The sequence below is a fragment of the Bidens hawaiensis genome, unplaced genomic scaffold (assembly GCF_021521415.1).
Source record: "Bidens hawaiensis isolate Kalapana, Puna unplaced genomic scaffold, B.hawaiensis_p1.1 tig00033542_1, whole genome shotgun sequence".
Lineage (NCBI taxonomy): Eukaryota > Viridiplantae > Streptophyta > Magnoliopsida > Asterales > Asteraceae > Bidens > Bidens hawaiensis.
This window is the reverse complement of record NW_027495758.1, coordinates 107080-128184: the sequence shown is the minus strand read 5'-3', so window position 1 is coordinate 128184 and position 21105 is coordinate 107080. Positions and strand designations below refer to the sequence as shown.

The window sequence follows — 21105 nt, the reverse complement described above, 5'->3', positions numbered from 1 at the left end:
GAACCATTCAAAAATAAAACCAAACTAAACCGAACCGTGACGAACGGCTTGGTTCCGGTTCGGTTTCACCGTTTGGACTTTATATAAAATGCACAAAATTATGAAAAAATTCATCATGAAGAATAGATAAGTTTTGTTGTTTGAGGCCTTGTGTGTGGTATTTACTGTGAAATGGTCTCTTACAAAATAGCTTATTGTTAAATTTATAAAACATGGTGTACGCAAAAACATTTACTGGTTTACTGATATTGGCCATATGTCTCTTATAGTACATTTGCATTTTAATATTAGATCTGGTCTATATTAACCATAGTATTAAATGTAGAATGTAAAATATAAATAATTTTAAAATAAAAATGTATGCATAAACTTAACGGCCCGGTCCGGTTTTATACGACCGGTTTTGGGTATAAACCATAACCAAACCGTTCATTATGGCTTGTAAATTTTGAAACCAACCGGCCGAAATCTTGTGGAAAAAACCAACCGTAAAACCAAACCGTTTAACGGTTTGAACGGTTTCACGGTTCAAAACCGAACTATAAACACCCCTAATAGATAGAGTCAGAGAGATGAATTTGTAAAACATAAAACAAACAATAAAAGTATTAACTAAATTGGGAAAGAATTGGGGAAGAGATAATATTCCGAAAATACTTAGGAAAAAAGAAAAAGAAAATGAAAGGCAATCGAGGTCAATGGAATGAATTAATGGTTTGCCCTTTTTACTCTCCGCCGCCGACTTCCAATTGACCCGCCGCCGCCGACCTATCGATCTGCTTCCGATCGGCACAGGTATATATACTCTTACTATTTACACTAATCGCAAACAATCGTCCTATTCGTAGATCTAAACCTTTGATGATTTTTAAATTTTAATCGCTCTGTAACTTCTATTGATTTATACTTTATTATTATTATTATTATTATTATTAGCTTAATTAGGTTTCACACAGCTTTCAAGTTTGATATTTGGTAGTGTGTTGGTTAGGTGAAAGTACATTTCGATACATGTCTTAGATGTACGTATAGGGGAAGAAGGATCATTAGTGAGAGAACTCTATACTGGAAGTAGTGTATGTATATATGTGGTATATATTACCGCATTAATTCAGTATATGTATATATGAAGTATGTACTTCATATGTGCAGTTTATGTATGCAGTATTATATACTGAACATACGCGGTATACACTACATATAGACGTATACGACTTACTGCATATATGCAGTATGGAGCTCTCTAGTTCTCCGGCGAAGAATGAGTTCTTTCATGATTCTGTTCCTGCACATATAATTGTTTATTTTTTCAAGATATGTGAAAGATGTTATTGAAAGATGATTTTGACAGTTTTTTCAGGTGTATACAAGAAGGTTTTAATGGAGACACAGGCAACTGAAACTATCGAGAATTCAGCTATGCTTCCGGTTGTAAGCACAGAGACTACTGACACTTTGGATCAAACAGCACCGCCTGTGGTTGATCAGACGCAGGTGACTGAAACATTGGAGCAATCACCGGTTCTGGTTACAAACGTGCCCACAGCTGAAGCTTCACTGTCTCAGGTTGCAAACACACAGGAAACTGAGCAAACAGCATTGGATGAGGTTACAAATACACAAGAAACTGCACCATCAGGGGAGTCTACTCTGCCTCCGGTTGCAGACACACAGACCAATGAAATCTTGAACCAGTCAACACTTCCTCCGTCAGAGGGCACGACGATAACTGAAACTGTGGAGCATTCGGTCATGGCTTCTGATGTCACGGATAATAGTCATGAAAATTTGATTGCTTCTCCTGAAAATCATGAGTGAGTGTTTTATTGCTGATTACTTTACTTTTTTAGCAGATTTGATCTTCGCGGGGATACTCAGTATATTTGTTTAACTAAATGAAGTAGAAATCCTTTTCTAATGTTGATTTGGTTGGCAATCACCATTAGGGGTGCAAACGGATAAAAAGCTCAAAACGAGCCAAGTTTTTTTTATTTCAAATAAAACCTCAAATAAAGTTTGTTTAGTTATCGAGCCCAGCTCGAGCTTTGTATGAGAAGCTCGTTTAGGCTTGCCGAACCTTGTCTATTATTAAGTTTTACTTTGTCTGGACTTCTATCTTTGATTTCACACTGCACACCCGAGCTCGAGCCAAGTTTTTTTTATTTCAAATAAAACCTCAAATAAAGCGTGTTTAGTTATCGACTCCAGCTCGAGCTTTGTATGGGAAGCTCATTTAGGATTGCTGAGCCTTGTCTATTATTAAGTTTTACCTTGTCTGGACTTCTTTCTTTTGATTTCACACTGCACACGCGAGCTCGAGCCGAAATTTTGCTTGTTTAAGGTACTACACGAGCTCAATTTGAGTTTAGGCTTGTTTAAGGCTCTTTTCAAAATATATAAAAATCATTAAAAATGTATATACATTAATTAATAAACAAGTTCGAGCCCAAGCTTGAAAAAACGACTCATGAACCAAGCTTGAGCGTTAGAAAAAGAGCTCGAAACAAGCCGAGCACGAGCACGAGCTCTTGTAAGTCAAAATTAGCTGAGCTCAAGCCTAGTCAAGCTCGGGCTTGGCTCATTTACACCCCTAATTCACCATACTCATCTTATTTGGATTGTTGATATTTGGCTATTGCTTATGATATCCTTTATAGGCATATCTATGGAGTTGTTAGGTAGGTAATGGCTCATCATTGGGTACCCAAGTATATCTTGATGAATGATTGTTTTTTTCTTGTCTTAACATTGTAACTTTAACTCACCTTTTTTATGATTGTGAATCTCAGGAGCAGGGAGATGAGGCAAGAAACTGTTGAACAAGAAGAGGAAGTAAGAAGTGTTCTGAAAGTCATTGCAGCCACAGGAGAGTTTTGGTATGCACATTGCTGTTAATTAACTGATATTTTTTAATTTTTTAAATATAATATCACTGATAGCTGCTGGATTTCTTGATGGGAGGAGTCGTTTACATTTTGGATACTCGTTTTATTGTTTCCTGATTTTACATGCCTTTCTTATACATGTTCAACTGGAACTTCACATTTACTTCTCTTTATGCTCATTGTCATTGTGGACCATAATTCAGCTCTCCTTTTGTTACGTGGCACTGCAGGTATGATTGGGAAAGATTGAAAGGCATGTTGTCTCGTCACTTAAAGCAGGTATGGGGAGGTATGCCAACCTACAAGATTATAAATATTTTGGATGCATGTGTTTACTGTTCAATAGAGGTGACCAAATGTGTTGGGGGGGGGGGGCTTAATGCGTCAAGTCACAATCTTTTGTTGTGGTTTAGGTTAATCAAAACATTTCTTTTCAAATATGATTACCAAAAATTTGTATTTTGATTTAAATGATTCAGGGTTATCTGGTTTCATGCGTTAAAATTACGGTTGGTGAGTGACTCCTGACTTGTTTGATAATAGCTATTTTTTTTACCAGTTTGGCATGTTAGAGATAAAGTCATAAAACATATCGCAAATCGACCCATTCATAAGTAAACGGGTCGAAATTGCTACCTAGCGTCCTACTCCTACATGAAATTGAAAATTAGTATATAATTTCTTATTATCATTTTTTTGCGGCAGGTCATTTCTGAATACCCACAAGCAAAAATGACAATTGAGCAACAAAAAGTATCACTCGGAGAGACACATGCTGAGTTGGTGAAAAGGTTGGATGATGGTACTTCCACAATCATGTACCTTCTAATTTTTTATTTTTTTTTATTTAATCGCCTCAACTGTCAATTTATAATCTTATACGTTTCCAATCTTTTGATAGTGCGAAATTCTTGCGAATTTACATTTTTTCTGCTTATGTTTTGCAGCTCTTCATAGCTTTGTTGATGGGCCACCATTTACTCTACAAAGGTTATCTGAGGTGATTGTGACCACCTATTACTTTAATGTGAATTTATGCATTCAAGTTTTTAATTTGCTTTTTGTTTGTTTACAAGATTGTATTGGATGCACGAAGCTTGTATCCAAATCTCTCAAAGCTTGCTCTGGCTTTAGAAAAGGTAAGTTTTATTTATTCACTTTTTGGATCATTAAACGTTACGACTCATCATATAATAATGGTGATGATTCATTGCAATCCATGTGTTTACAGAATCTGTCTGTGACATCAACTTTGACCATCTCTACTAATCAGTATCCATCATCACTAATAACAACACCAAATGGACCCAACAAAGTAACCGAGGCTTCAAACCCAAACCCAAGCCCGCAACTGCGATCCGATACTATAATGGAGAATGGAGCCCCACCCGAGGCAATGGAAACAGACAGGGATGAAATTATGACAGAGGTGGATTCTGATGTCAGCGATGCTATGACAATGGATGTGGAAACAACCGAGAAGTCATCAGAATCTAGTCCCATGACGACAGGTGATTTGTAAGTCTCTTTTTTTGTTATTTTTGAAATTTATCTTCAAATGTTATTGTAAGAGGTAAAATGCCGATTTGGTGACACTTGAGACCGTACATTTAGAGCATGTAATGTGAGTTCATTGTGTGATATAGCATGAGAAAATTGTCATCATTTACTGAGTGTGTACGTGTTTTTAATCTAACACGATGAGAATACGAAAGAATGCTTGCGAAAGAAAAGCTAGATATGACCAGAAGGACGTTTGATGTTACACGAAAGAAAAGCAAAGGCAACATATAGTGTCGCGTAATGTCATGTGTTAACTCCATAATGATGGAAATATAGAATAATGCGTGTAACGTCAGGTATTAAATCTCATTGATATGAACTGTAGTTATAATAACTATTTTCTTAAATGTTTTGATAAACACAACAAACTTGTGATTAATTACTTGATTACATAAGAGTCAAACAACCCATCTCTAGCGAGTGTACTTGAGGGAACATGTGGGGTTAAGACTTAAGGTATAGGATTAAGGGCAATCACACCAAATCCATCCCTACCGGAAAGTAACCATTAGCAGTTGCTATCATGCACAGCCCTACCATAACATATTTTTGATTTCTTAGGCCTCCAAATGCCGATGTTTGGTTTGGCACGTGTAACATACACAACTTATAGCTAGTGTCGGCCTACTTGCCTAGCCCACTTGGAAGATGCATTTGCCTTTTAGTGGGGAGGTTCCACGATCGAACGCGAGCAAAAAGAAAATAGAATTATTAGTGTAAAGTGCAATAGTGTAAACTAAAGAATATTTTTCATGAAGTAGTAGAACAAAGGTTATTACTTTTACATCTGATAATAAATACAATTTTTTTATTTGAAAGGGTTAACTTTGTAGAATACTAGACTAAATAATATTTTTCGTGAAGTAGTAAAGCAATGAGTATCATTTTTACAACTAGAAATTGATACAATTTTTATTTATTTAAAAGGGGTAACTTTTTACAGCTAAAAATGAAAACAATATTATTTACTAGGGCAAATACCACAAAAAGCCAGAAAATGGGGTTTATTAATTCCAATTTTATGTTATTGGGCGATAATACTTCCAACTTAGTTTATTCGTGGTCCCAAATTTAAAAAAGTTGGCTCTTAATGGTTCCCTGTTTAAAAAAAAACACTAACAACGTTAAGTTTTTTCCGAATTTCAAACTGATTTTTTAGGGCTTTTGATCGGAAGAATGATACGAGTCGATTGATGTAAAACTTAGCTCGGAACGATACTCCAAACAGTTTAATTTTTGTTAATTTTAAATTCAAACACCCGATTTGAAGCACTAATCAAGTCATTTGAAGCATCATTTCAAGCTAAATTTTACGTTAATCGACTCGTATCCTCCTTCCAATCAAAAGCCCTAATAATCAGTTTGAAATTCGGAAAAAATTTAAACCATTAGGTTTTTCTAACGGGGGACCATTGAGAGCCAACTTTTTTAAATTTGGGACCACTGGTGAGAATAAACAAAGTTAGGATTATTATTGGCTAATAACAGAAAGTTGGGATTATTAAAATCCAATTTTTCATTCTTTTTTTGTTCACAAAAGTCTCTCAACTCGACTTTTGCATATAAAAGTCCTTCCACTTGTTCATTTTAAATATAAAAGTCCATCAACTCAACTTTTGCATATAAAAGTCCATTAACTCAACTTTTACATATAAAGTAGTAACAAGATTCTCATCTTTAAGGTCCATTGATAACGAGTCTAACAATTATAATCTTCATGACTTGCTTCATAAGTAATGTCACTATAATCATCATATTCATTATTTGGGTATTACTCCATTTTATGAAAACACGCATATAACTCGTAAATAAATAGCATCTACAAAAACAAAATAATGTTTGAAGAAACCATATTACTACCGTTAATAATAATTTAATATTAACTTGATACTAAGATAGCCATAATACACTAGATAAGTAACAAACATACATACGGCCAAATACTCAAATGACATGAAACTTAATAACTATAAAACTTAATATATGGATATTATCAAGCAAGAATGTAAAAAATTGTAAGGATGAACAATCAAGAAACACAAATCGGTGATATCAAACAAGAATAATAAAAGACGATATATATATATATATATATATATGTTCATTTTTGTGGTTCGATTTCAAGTTTATTTATTAACTTATATTAAGATTACATACCTCATGTCGATTTCATGTTGCAAAAATCTGCCGATTGTTCGTTTCATGTTCGTAACCATGAGTTGTTGTTTCAAACTTTCAGTTTACTAGGGTTTATATGTAAAAGTCAAGTTGAAGGACTTTTATATTCAAAAGTTGAATTGAAGGACTTTTATGTTCAAATTCAACAAGTGGAAGGACTTTTATATGTAATAGTCGAGTTGAAGGATTTTTATGAGCAAAATCAGAAAATATGTTGAATTTTTATCATATTTGCCCTACTATTTAGTTTATTAACACCATGTCAAAAATAAAATAATTTTTTTTTTCTTTTGTAAAACAAAATCTAATTCAAAATTAAGTGTAGAATGATAGAAAACTTTCATACTGTTTATTATTAATTAACTATATTTATAGGAATACAATGACAATCATTATAAAAGAAACCTATTAAAATCATATCCCGTAGTTATGATAAAATAATTACAACAGGTAGTTACCATACAAAATTTATTATTGTGAAAAACGTGAAAGTGGTCCTGACCACTCATCCACAAAAATCTAATTAAATCAATGGTTAAGATTAATACAGTGACAAAATGATAAATGTTACGATGTTTTGACAAATAATAAAGGGCGAACTGGACATTTAGTTACTAATTTTAGGTTGGTCGATCAAATTAAATCCGTAAAAAAACCACCAATGACTATAATCCCGTCAGTTACCGAAAATGAACGGCAAATCAAATTAAAAATTTATGGATTGCCAAGATTAAGTACGAATCAATAAAAAAAATTCACTAATTGCCAAGAATAAATTAAAAATCAACTATTGTTTTTTATGCATCAGAAATGGTATGTGTTTCCCTTTAGAATTGATATTGTGCTGTTTAGAATCTATACTGTGCTATTATAAAATTTATTTTTTGGTAATTAGAATTTACATTGTGTTGTAAAATATAAATTATATTGATTAGAATTTTTGTTGTGATGTTATCGTTTGTATAGCGCTAATTAAATTTTGTTATGTGTTATCCACATCTAATAGACATTGTGTTGTTAAATATGTGTTGGTACGTTTGATGTAAGTATTGTGTTGTTATCCTCCGTTGTATCAAATTGAAAAGCTTGAAAGATTGATCAACGATATGTGATACCATGGTTCATAAATTCATAAGTGAAGGAAAATATTTGGGTAACCATCGAATGTAGGAGTTGCCAAAACCAAAGATTTTGTCAAAGTGCCATATTGCCTGTTTGTAATTATTTTGTTATTTGCCATTTGCCATCCAATTCTCACAAAAAAATCCTTTTCTATTTGATCCTTCGTCTAAATCAATATCTCATAGATTATTATTATCTACAGTCTCTTCACACGACATGATAGTCTTCATCACCATCGCCTGTACATACTATTCCCCCCTAAACAGTCACAGTCGCCGGTCCACACCACCGCTGCCATCCTACAGCCTTCATCCCTGGCAAACCATAACCATCTGCTCATCACCTAAATCCTAACCAAACTCCACCACCGACGACCTGCACCATCATAATCCCACCGTCGGAAAACAGTATCTTCAATCTACAGCCGGGACTCGTCGGAGTTGTTCACGGTCATCACCGATCCCATCGTCGACCACTCAATATCTGGCCTCTCTCCTAATCGTAATCCATCGCAACCTTCTGAATCAAAACAAAAGAAGGGAAAAGGGATAAATTAAAAAAAAAAAAAGGAAAAGAGAAGTTGGAATTCGAGCTATGTGGTTAGGAAGAACTTGTTTCAAAGAAGGTTGGTATGGTTATTTTTTTATAAGAAGGTGTTGCAATTTAACTTTGGAGTTTGTAATATAATAATAATAATAATAATAATAAGCATGTCAGTAGAAAGAGAAAAACATAATGTGAATGTGGCTTATACAGAAGCTGAGAACATCCCTATTCTCGGTTTAAACAACGTACAATACAAACAATTTTTTAGAATGTTTGCTCCTAAAGGCGAGGTTCCACCTATCGCCAACATGGGAGGTAAATTCGATGCTAGTAGCAAGTGGGTTGTGGATTCAGGTGCTACCGATCACATTACCCACAGGCTCGATTGGTTTAATAATGATTTGAAAAGGACAAGTGAGTTGCCTGTTACTATTCCCAACAGTTCATATGTTCCAATGGAAGGAAGAGGGTCATGCATCTTACCCAACGGAATAGAAATTAAGAATGTTTTACACGTTCCAACGTTTACTTGCAATCTCCTATCAGTTAGTCGTTTAGCGAATGATTTACAATGCGCTGTAACTTTTTTCCCTGAATTCTGTGTTATGCATGCCTTGAACTCGAGAAAGTTGATTGGGATGGGTAAATGCAAACAAGGACTCTATCAGATAAGTATGGTGGGAAGCGAGAGAAAAGCAATGGCAATTGTTAGTGACTTATGGCATAAACGTCTTGGACATGCTTCGCATGGAAAACTTTGTACTCTGGATTTTGTTATGAATGACTCTTTGGGAACAAATGGTACGTTTTGTGATTCTTGCACTAGAGCTAAATTTACCAGACTATCTTTTCCACTAAGTTCAATAAAAACCCAAAGTTGTTTTGAGCTTTTACATTGTGATATTTGGGGAAGGTATAGAACTTCATCACTCATAGGTGCCAACTATTTTTTAACCATAGTTGATGATTTTAGTCGGTCGGCGTGGGTGTTCCTTTTAAAACACAAGTCAGAAGCGAGTGATGCTTTAATTGCTTTTCACAAAATGATTAACACACAGTTTAATAAGAATGCCAAGAGAATTAGAAGTGACAATGGATGTGAATTCACCTCGAACAGAATGCTCAATTTTTACACTGAGCATGGTATTCTTCTAGAGACCACATGTCCACATACCCCGCAACAAAACGGAGTGGTGGAGCGAAAACACCGTCATCTCCTCGAAACGGCAAGGGCTTTGAAATTTGAAGCCAGGTTGCCCACGCGTTTTTGGAGAGAATGCATCATGACAGCAGCCTACATTATAAATCGGCTTCCTTCGGAAGTTATTCAAAATAAGACTCCTTATGTGATCGTCTATGGGCAAAAACCTGATTATGAAAGTTTAAAGGTTTTTGGGTGCCTTGCATACTATCGTAGCATTGAAACGAGGGGTAACAAGTTTGAGGAACGGGGGAGACCGGGAATATTTTTGGGTTATCCACGAGGTACCAAGGGTTACAAGATTTATGATGTAAAGAATGGGAAGATAATTGTGTCTAGAGACGTGAGGTTTGTTGAAAACACATTTCCTTATGACTCACACATTGACCATGAGGAACATGAGGAACCAGAAATTTTCGAGTTTCCAACATGGTATTATGATGATCAAAATCCACACATAAACATGAGCAATCCACATGAAGAAAATGAGCCGGAACCCGATAGCCCAAACAATGACGTGGAAGAGAATATGCATGAAGGTGATGTCATGCAAAATGATACAAACTGTGGCAATTTGCCACAAACTGAAGGGCCAATCCAAGTGGCAGAACCCATGGCCCAAACTGAAAATATTGGGCAGGCCAATGTGACCGAGCCCATGAACCAAACAGAAACTGAAGAGCCCATCAGGGAAAAACGAAGTATAACTCGTCCTGCTCGATTCAATGATTATGTTGTGAATCTCCCGCCATCCATTGATAGAGCTTCATCCGAGTCTAATCAACAATCCTCGACGGTATACCCTATTGCCAATTTTATTTCTTACGATAAATTTTCTGATTCGCATAAAGCTTTCTTAACAGCCATTAGTTTGAATGATGAGCCAAAGACTTTCAAGCAAGCTGTTCAGAATGCAAATTGGATATAGGCGATGAGGAAAGAAATACAGACACTTGAGACTAATGGCACATGGACCCTTGAGGATCTACCAGAGGGAAAACGAGCCATAGATTCAAAGTGGGTGTACAAATTAAAATACAAGCCAAATAGAGAGATAGAAAGATACAAAGCAAGGTTGGTGGCAAAGGGTTTCACTCAAATGGAAGGTATTGACTTCCATGACACTTTTGCCCCGGTGGCAAAACTTGTTACCGTTCGTACACTCTTGGCAGTTGCAGTAAAGAAAAATTGGATAATTCATCAGTTGGATGTCAATAATGCATTTTTGCATGGCGAATTGGACGAAGAAATTTATATGAAGATCCCACAAGGTTTTGACAAAGGGAAGGAAAGAAAGGTTTGTAAACTGAAGAAATCCCTCTATGGTCTGAAACAGGCATCCAGGAATTGGTATCAAAAGTTTACATCTGCATTGCACGAGTTTGGCTTTGAACAATCCAAACCAGATCACTCACTTTTTATATTTAAAACAGCAAGTATCTTTGTGGCAGCTCTTATTTATGTAGATGATGTTATCATTGTGGGTAACAACTCAAAGAAAATTGAAGAAACAAAGAGTTTTCTTGATAGAAAATTCAGTATCAAAGATCTTGATGTTCTAAAACATTTTTTGGGAATTGAAGTAGCACAAACAAAAGATGGCCTTGTTCTAAGCCAAAGAAAATATGTGATGGACATCTTAGAAGATAGTGGCATGTTGGGTTGTAAACCAAGTGCTTTCCCTATGGAACAGAAAACCAAACTTGGTAGGGATGATGAAGAAGTGTGTGTGGATGCTGGAAAGTATAGGCAATTAGTGGGTCGACTCCTCTATTTACAAGCCACTAGACCCGACATAACTTATTCAGTCAACGTTCTAAGTCAATTCATTTCTGATCCTCGACATAATCATATAGAAGCAGCTATAAGAGTTCTCAGATACTTAAAGTCCACTCCTGGTCAAGGTATTTTACTTCCAAAAAAATGGTGGGGTGAATCTCATTGGCTATACAGATTCGGATTGGCTTGGGTGTCAAGATACAAGACAATCACGAACCGGTTATGTTTTGCTTTTTGGTGGGGCTCCTATTTCTTGGAAATCAAAAAGGCAGTCTGTTGTATCCAGGTCTTCCGCTGAAGCTGAATATCGGGCTATGGCATCGACAGTAAGTGAAGTTTTATGGGTTCGATGGCTCTTGAAACATTTGGATGCTTCCCAGACCGGCCCGACACAATTATTTTGTGATAACTTAGCTGTTAAACACATAGCCAATAATCCCGTTTTTCATGAACGCATGAAGCATGTCGAAATGGATTGCTACTTTGTCAGAGAACGTGTGGAGTCGAAGGAGATTGAGCCCTTACACATTGATACCAAGGAACAAATTGCAGACTTGTTCACGAAAGCTCTTGGTTCTAGACAATTGCGGTTTCTACTCGACAAGTTAGGCATTTGTGATCTCCATGCTCCAACATGCGGGGGAGTATAGAAAATATATTATTTGGGATGTATTTTTCCTTATTTATGGTTTGTATGCGTATTTATACTCTTTGGGTATTTTTCGATCAATAATAAACTAAAACATACCGAATTGTTTAATGTTTGCTTCATGCTTAACCTGGTTCTCCAAACAATAAGTCCAATAAATTCCCCAAGCATGAAACGCCTGATTTGGTGGGAGGCCATGCGCTACTCTCCGCTCTTAATAGGACTTATCACCCATGGCCTCACAATTCGCAGGTCTACATACCTTAGTATCTTGTTATGATGACGATGACTGGGTTGGATGCACATGTGATCACCGGTCTACCATTGGATACAATTTTTTTTTCGGATTTAATTTTATCAACTAGAGCTCCAAGAAACAACACATATAATCATTATATGTATTGTGGCAAAGTAGTGGGACCTTACTCAAACTACAACAAAACTCCGTTAGATTATATGTCTAAACTACACAAGCTTTGATTCCACTATGTAGCCCACCCACATTGTGGTGTGACAATCTTGGTGCTACATACCTAACAACTCTTTCACCAGCACATCAAACATCTCGAAATTGATTTGCACTTAATACAAGATATTGTGGTTGCTCACAGACTTTGTTTTAATTGCGCACCCACTGTTCTTCAGATTGCTGATATATTAACCTAAGGACATCTGCTGCATGATTTAATCATCTTCGCTCCTAACTTAATTTTAATTCATGTTTGATTATCATGAAACCATCTTTCTAATTATTCACAAATCTTATCAATCTACACACAAAATTATTATTGTTTTTACTCTTGATTGAAAGAAAGTAATAATTTTTTAACACAAAAGGTTGGTGCCAAACCATGACACCGGACCCTGTCCCCCACACATGAGAAATGCATACGGACTTCATTTCGCATTAATAGTCTTTTCAGTTTACACATACAAACAAACACCCAAGGTACATCTTTTCCTCATTCCACCACTTCCTCATTCTTAATTAGCCTTAATTAGCATGCAATTAATAAAAAGATAACTAACAAAAAACATTATAAATTACATATATCAAATAATTCATTTCAAAATGTCATGAAATCATACTAGTTATAAAAAAAACATAAACATGATATACGGTACATATATGACATTAGCATTTAGCAAGATAACATTGTGATAAAACCATTTGTACTTTCTTTCACTATAAATTGAGTACTTGGTTTGAAGACTCTCAAAAATAAAAAATGGAAAGTGAAACTTCCTCTAAACAAAAGATGAAGATGAAAAAAGATGTGACCAGTGATCATAACCATGGTGCTATAATATCGTCCGATTGTGGTGGTGATGTGAAGAAGCAGAAGAAGAAAGGGGGTGGTGGATCGTGAAGTGTCACGCAGTGTTGCCAAGCCGACAACTGTACGGTTGATCTAAGTGAAGCCAAGCAGTATCATCGTAGACATAAAGTGTGTGAGCTCCATGCAAAGGCTCAAGCTGTGATCGTTCAAGGAGTTCATCAAAGGTTTTGTCAACAATGTAGCCGGTAATTAATTTAGCATCCACAGTCGTTAATTATACTCTTAAGGATTCTAATGATTAGTTATAAACTTAACATGTTAATCTTAAAACACAAACACCTTATAGTTTCATTATAAGTTAAGTTGATAACACTACAATAGTACAATTACTTTTCATGTTAAATTTGCATATTTGGTTATTATAATCTACACAAATCCTTTAGCTATGTTATCTAGGTGTGAAAGATTCGCATAATCCGACTAATCTAGGAGATCTGAATTCACAGCAACATTACATATTCAAATCGATAAAAAGCTCGTCAAATGGAGATTGACGTGACATCATAAGAGTTGTCTATTTTTTTTTGTGCTAATCAAGTTTTGAACTTGGATCCTCTGATTTTGGTTCTACTAAATTTAACATATAACCACTCTTAACAACTCTAGGTGGTTAGATTGTATATTTTGTCAGGGATTATGAAGCATGAAAGCTAGACTTGTGTAGTTGGACCACTATTGCTAAAACAAGCTCCATCAAGTATCCATGAAGTATTTATGTTTTCTTTCACATGAGCACCATTAATTATTTGAACAGTACTCACTTGTACACGTACTACAAGTACTAGAAATAGACAAAACATACTTTAAGATGATGTACAACACAACTACATGAATTATGAAACCCTTTCTTATGCAACATTGATTTGTACAATACCATACAACAAAATGATGCACGCCCAGCTTATTATTTGAATTACCTAAATGAAATGAAATACCCATTGTTTGATGAAATTGGTATAGGTTTCATGAGGTTTCTGAATTCGATGATGCCAAGAGAAGTTGTAGGAGACGTCTTGCGGGGCACAATGAGAGACGTAGGAAAAGCTCGATCGAGTTTAAAGGTACCAGGAGGGAGCTTGTGTATGGAGAAATTGACGATAGGTGAAGGTTTTTCAAGATGGTGGTGGAAGAGAATGTGGTATGCAAATTAAAATAAATGCGCGAGTATGCTCTCTCTCCGTCTTCTGTCATTTCCTCCTATGGAAATGGTCAAATTTCACGTGATTTGACCTAATTTCGCAAATTTATGTGTAGTTTGTTGTCTATGGTGCTTAGTATGTTTGGTTGTAATGATAATAGTTGATGCGTGCTTATATGAATTAATAGTATTAACGCCTAAAAGTAGTGTGTGTCTCCTTTAGCTTATATTGTCGAAGGATGTGATTTTATCATATGATCACAGACGATCACCTGTTTTTTAGACTAAATTTTGGAACTACTATTGTTAAATCCTTTTCTAAATGACATTATTTACACAACCTCCTCTACATATATTGAAAGGGTTATGAGAGAAGAAATCTAAATAGTTTATTTTTATTTACCCAACAATGTATTTTCTTAAGCAACTTATTCATTGTCTAAGGGCATCATTAAAGATATTTATTTTACTTCTATAACACAACATATTTTTGGTTCGAAACCAAAGAAACATAATTATAATCTTTGTTTCGTCATTCTCATTTCTAAGCCGGCAAACGACTACTAATTATATAAGTAATTTTTAAATTAGTCATCTCTACTTTTTATGTTTTATAGTCATGACTTCATTCATTTCATCTCATAATTGTGACATCTAGAAGGGGTGAAGTCAAAAGTAACGAGAGTGAGGGGAAGTGGATGGGAAAAGAAACGGTGTTTGAGAGGAAGGAGATTGGATAGAGGATTAACTTCCTGTTAACTCCCACCCTCAGTCCTTCTATAAACCCCTAGAGAGGGAGGAAAGAAGCAAAGACAGAGCGAGGGGAGAGCAATAGTGATGGCGTGGCTTCTCATGGGCAACAATCGTGAATCAAATAAGTTCAACTCTAAACATGGGTGAATCAGGACTTTAAGACTAGATATGCCGCTCACAATTCTTAGGATGATAATTGATACCTCGTATGATTAAACTCTTTTTTTTTTCCCGCCCTTTTAACCTATTTAAATAATAAAAGCCAATAAAAATTCTAAATAAAACAAAAAAGTTGAAATAATGAGCAAGCCCACTTTAAGTAACTTATAAGCTCTAAGTTGCTTGATCAATAAACTAAAACGATAAACCCAAATATCCTTACCCAATACACTTAATTGCCTATAGTCGGGCTTGACACCCCCAGTTTCTTCTTTTTGGGCCCGGTGTACTCTCATTTTTTAAGAAATCCAATTTAAAGCCCACAATTTCTCCTTTTTGGTGGACCTGATTCCACTATAAACAAAGTTAAATAAGAAAATCCCCTGGATGTGAAGATAGTTTGCCCAAAAAACACAAAATCAAACTTCCCGTTTTATACTCTTTGAAACGAAATGATGCCTATTTTTGTGATTTTTATGTATTTAAAACATTCAATTATGACACCTTATTTTGTTTATATTAAAGTGATAGTGGAGATCGTGTTTGGGTTCACGGGTACAAATTTACAAGCGATAAGTGCTCATAAAATAATCTCATACTTTTTCTAAGTTAGAAAAACATTTAGACAAGAAAATGACACACATTATTTCTTGATAACAAACTTCGTACTTCAAATATACTTAAAGAAATCAAAAACACATACTATTTAACCTACTCTCACCGTGTTCTCCACAACTCCTATCCAACATCAAATACAACTAAAAGATAACGATATTTAAACCATTTCAAACAACTTTAAGTCCATCTTTATCTTCACTTTTGAATTTAAAAAAGTGTTGATAATCTTTAATGTAAGTCTGTTTTCGTTGAAATGTTTCGGTGAAAGAAATTGTTCAAAGGAACCTAAGAAACATAAATGTTTATAATAAGAATTCATGTGACATGTTTAAGTTTAGTTAACTACATTTTAAAAAGTCTTTAAATTAAGTGTAAAAAATTCTATTAACATATATTTTCAAGATAGTATTAGCGCGTAAGAGAACATACAATAAGGGCATTTATGTAACAATTGTATTTGATTTTAGTCTAAGCAAAAACATCCCACCTTTGGGATTTAGTATAAAACATAAAATCAAAATTTCATAAAATAAAATGGATAAAAAGTAACAATAATTCTACACATAGGCATGTGGGATTGCCCTAAACATCCCCCTCAAAGTCCATTTTGTGTAATGGGGCAATGTCTCCCATACATACTCCATTCCTTTACCTTATACTGTGTATATCACACAATGGTTGTAACTTCAAACTGGCCTACACTTATGGGGACATTACACTTGTCCATTATTACATGCCCTACCAATCTAACCACCTTAGCTGGCACCACCACCTTAGTACCCTTCCTAGGAAACATAACACAACATTTTGAACAAAAAGAGCAAGACTCACAAAAATACACACACATATACATATATAACGGCCGGATTTTGTTTAGTTGTAATATATGTATAAATTTTAGCACGCCCCGCAATTGATATGAAAGAAACTAAACACATTACATGCTTTTTTTTACAGGTATGTGGGGATATATATGTTCAATGGTGCAACCAAACTTGATTGTCGTTAAAATTTGTTGGAATTCGTTATCTAAAAAGTTTATACTGACCTTTCAACTAAGAGGTTTTGGTTCTGCTACTAGGTAACGCAAAAGGCATATGAGAGGCGTAGGGGAGGGTCTGTTTCAAGACATACTTCAGCTGTCATCGACTTAATTACTTTAATATTTAAGTGTCCTTATAATTTAATGATTTCTCTTATTGTGAGCACATGCAACACTTTAGTACGAACAAGAAAAACATGCATCCATGTGCAATGCGGAAAAATTTTAGTACTTGGTAGTAGTCACTTAAGGAAAGAAATGTGATTTTGGATTAAACTTATCAAAGAAAAATAATATTGCCATGTTTCGAACCTCGAAAGAAAAAAAGGAATTAGTTCTGAAATGCTAACGTTTTCGTCCCGCGTTTTGTTCAAAATTTTATATATTTTTGATGAAATGGTTATGTTTCTATCATATCTTGTTGAAACCAATCAATACATAACTTAATTTTGCAATGGTTTTAGCAATAATGTTTTGAAAACTGAACTGATAACCGAACAAGACTTGCTACTAGTTCAAAGGGTACCAAATGTTGAAGGAAACATTGAAGAAAATTTAACTAGTACATCATGTTCCCAACTATTCAATCTAAAAAGAGAAACGTGATGGAATATTATAAAGCTTTATAAATTGGATAGGAATTTAATATAAGGCAACCATCATGAAAGAGTGACGTATTCACCGGAACCTTGTCATAGATGATAGATCCATTAAAAACTTCAAACATGATAAGTGCATATAATTTTTTAAAAGACATTTTATAATATGCATCATTCTCCACAAAAAAAAAAAAAAAAAAGAAAGAAAAGAACTAACTTGAAATGTTTGCAAGTGTCTTTTAGTTATTTTTTAAAATTAATTACTAAATGATGACAAAATTATTAATTTTATACAAGATTATAAATTTTAGAGTAAACTTTCATTTTTGGATTATCATCTACAAAATTAAAATTTTTGGTTCTTCTAAGTAATTACATTTATATATAGTTCCAACTATTCGTCTACAAATACCACATTTGTAGTTAGATTCTTCTAACCTGAAGAAACACCTGTCGAACCCCGACCGATTACTGGTAACCTAGGGGTTGGAGAGCTGTTTCCCACGAGGGGTTAGACCCTTGGAAGATGGTTCTTCTGATAACCTGCAAAACAGACACCGTGAGCTCGTCACTGAGAAGGGGGGGGTTCCTCCTTGTGACCACCCTCCGGCGTGAGAATCAGACTAGATTGCTCTTTAAATATAAAAGTATATTAAGAGATTGCTAGAGCAGATATCAGGTATATATGATGATAATATGATAAGATAATGTAATAAGATATGATAAGATGAGATGGTCATACCATTTGTGGTATTTATAGCCGAAGGTAGGTTTCCAAAGAGGTATGGCCGGCTGCAACAGTGTTCCTGTTCCACCAACAGTAGCCTACGCACGTGCCCTGCTGGTAGTTGGTGGGTAGGTAGCGGCTGACAGCGATCAGGCCTGCTGTATACTATTCCTGTTCCACCAACTGAAGGCTACGCACGTGGTATGGCAGTAGTTGGTGAGTAGGCAGCGGCATACAGTGTAGGAGCATGCTGCTCGCCATACTGTTGTCAATAAGCTGTCGTATCTTTAGTCAGATCTTTTTCCCATACCTCGTCAGGTACAGTACAGAAGATCTTCCTGTATCGTACGGACTGGCTTATTTGGGCGGGAGTATTCCCCCTCCCGCCCTTGTGCGGGATAGTTCCCGGCTTCGCTCATTCCTTCAGGTGACACTGAGTGATTGAGAGCTAAGTGCCTTGTGCGTGTAGCCATGCTGCGCGGGTGGCCTTCCCTAATGGCTTGTATCCGAGGCTGCGGGGACAGGCGGAGTCCTTCACCATTGGGAGGCATTTCCTGCGGGACCAGCTTGCGTACTGCGCGTAAGGACGTTACGTCTCTGAGCATGGTTGGTCCTGCGGATCCAGTTGGTTTCTGCGCAGACGTCCCTGTTTAAGGTGAGTCTTGCGGGTCCAACTGGGCTCTGCTGGGACCTACCTCTTCAAGTCCCCCCAGTCCAATGTTCTCATGAGTGTTTAATAAAATGAGGTGAACTTTTGGACTTGAGCAAAGGGTTTTGAAAAGGGTTTTGTAAGGTTTTCCATGGGGATTCTTTCCGCGGAAGTCCTTGTCACTTGCAGAAATGCCCGAGTTTCCTGCTTGGTCTTTGGGTATGATGCGGGTAGGTCTGTAACCTCCTCGCAAGTCAGGAGCATTGAGTCCCAGTTGTATGTATTTTCCATGAGGTTTTGGTAGTTTTGAACATAGTGATCAATTATGTTAAGACCACCAATTCCATCTTGGAGCTTCAAACAACGTAATTCTCGACGTTCCCGCTATGCGGGGATGTTATTTCCGTTACCGCAAGCATTGCCCAGAAGATCCTTCTTGGTTTCAATTCCCAGCGGAGCGCTAGGTATGTGAAGGGTTTTGCCTTAACACTGTACCTGTGCTCGTCTTACGGTTACTTTACTTCCAAGGTATTCCTGGCGTCAATTCCCTGCGGGTGTTAGGTATGTGAAGGGTTTTGCCTTTACACTGTACCCGCACCCGTCTTATAGTTACTTGGTTGCCGAGGTACTTGGCTTCAATTCCCTGCGGGTGCTAGGTATGTGAAGGGTTTTGCCTTAACACTGTACCCGCATCCGTCTTACGGTTACTTGTTCACCAAGGTTTTCTTGGCTTCAATTCCCTGCGGGTGTTAGGTATGTGAAGGGTTTTGCCTTAACACTACCCACAGCCGTCTTACGGTTATTTGTTTGCCAAGGTTTATTTGGCTTCAATTCCCTGCGGGTGCTAGGTATGTGAAGGGTTTTGCCTTTACACTGTACCTGCATCCGTCTTACGGTTACTTGCTTGCCAAGGGGTAAGGGGTATTCTCCCGCTTACTTTTTAATATTTTCGAATTTTTGAATTTTGAAATTCGAAGAGTTGGTGAAAAGATAAGTCCAAACCTCTGAAACGTCGTGCGACGGTTTCTTCTGACTGTGTCAGGACGTGCAGGGAGTTATGGTGACGTGACATTATATGGTCATTCCAGACGCTTTTTCAGGCGCGTGGGCGCGATTTTTCGGGCGCGTGGCCGCGAAATTACTGGCACATGTCCTGTCAACAGCTGTTGCCAGTCTGCTTTTTGCCACGTGTCATAGTTTCATTGCACCTTCGATTTCTCTCTCCTTCGCATTAAATTCACCGCATTAATTGCGATTAGTATATAAAGGGGGAGAGGGTTATTTGCAATTCACACTTTTCACTTTCATCTCTTCTTCTCAAGTAATTTCCGGTGAATTTTTCTGTTCATTAAAGCATTACCCTGAAATCTCTTTTCATCTTTCTTCCACTATGCCTTCTCATGATGCTGATGACCAGAAGACTGCTGGCGAATGCCAGTGCTCTCTTCCTGTCGATCTGTACCAGTATATCGTCAGGAAGTTCATGCTCGAGTCTCTCGAGCCTGAGTTTCCTGAACCCCACCATACTGTGTACGATGCCCCTAGTGGCAAGATCGGGGTTTATGCTGCATTCTTTGTCTACGGAAACCTTAGGTTTCCGTTGACAAAGTTTGTGTACCGTGTTCTGGAGAGGCACGGTGTGCACCTGACAGAGGTGCACCCCATGGCCATTGCCAAGGTCCGGCACTTTGAGTGGGTGTGCCGGATACTGGGCCTTGAGCCCCTCGTTGACCGTCTGATGACCTTCTACACTTGGAGGTGCATCCAGGGGTGGTACACTCTTACAACCCGTATCAAGGGTTTAAAGATTTGTACCACCGAGCGGAGTCTTCGCTCGTGGAGAAGAGAGTTCTTCTTCATATCCGCTCGCGCCATCCCCATCGCCATGAAGTTCAAGAATGGTCAGGCGCTTCCGAACCTTCCCGCCCTCAACTACGAGGAGGCGGAATGGTTCTCGAAGATATCCCGGGTCCATTCCCCGGTTTTCCGTTTTCCGGAGTCGGCGATGGTGATGCTGGGGATGAGCCGGGTGTGGAAGGCGGCGAATGCGGATAAGGTTCCGATCGTCCTTGAATATGGTTCGAACTCTGTCCCTTATGGTACGTCTTGTTTCATTTTGCTGACTTCGATTTTTTCTAACTTTCTTGTTGATTTCAG

General features: G+C 36.8%; 1 protein-coding gene and 1 pseudogene across 1 annotated transcript; both read left to right on the top strand.

Moving 5' to 3' along the window:
- The first annotated feature begins 1356 nt into the window (after positions 1-1356).
- On the top strand, positions 1357-4552 carry LOC143585051 (uncharacterized). The gene is made up of 7 exons (XM_077066931.1): positions 1357-1814; positions 2790-2876; positions 3116-3164; positions 3591-3687; positions 3833-3885; positions 3962-4024; positions 4117-4552. The coding sequence occupies exons 1-7, from the start codon at positions 1381-1383 to the stop codon at positions 4405-4407; spliced, it is 1074 nt and encodes a 357-aa protein (XP_076923046.1). The 5' UTR covers positions 1357-1380; the 3' UTR covers positions 4408-4552.
- Positions 4553-13152: 8600 nt separating this feature from the next.
- LOC143585043 (squamosa promoter-binding protein 1 pseudogene) lies at positions 13153-14538 on the top strand (annotated as a pseudogene).
- The last annotated feature ends 6567 nt before the right edge of the window (positions 14539-21105 follow it).

Coding starts and splice junctions, on each gene's coding strand:
- LOC143585051 (XM_077066931.1), top strand. CDS start 1,381: ATGGAGACACAGGCAACTGAAACTATCGAGAATTCAGCTATGCTTCCG. Junction 2,877..3,115: donor GCAGCCACAGGAGAGTTTTG/GTATGCACATTG, acceptor GTGGCACTGCAG/GTATGATTGGGAAAGATTGA. Junction 3,688..3,832: donor GGTGAAAAGGTTGGATGATG/GTACTTCCACAA, acceptor TATGTTTTGCAG/CTCTTCATAGCTTTGTTGAT.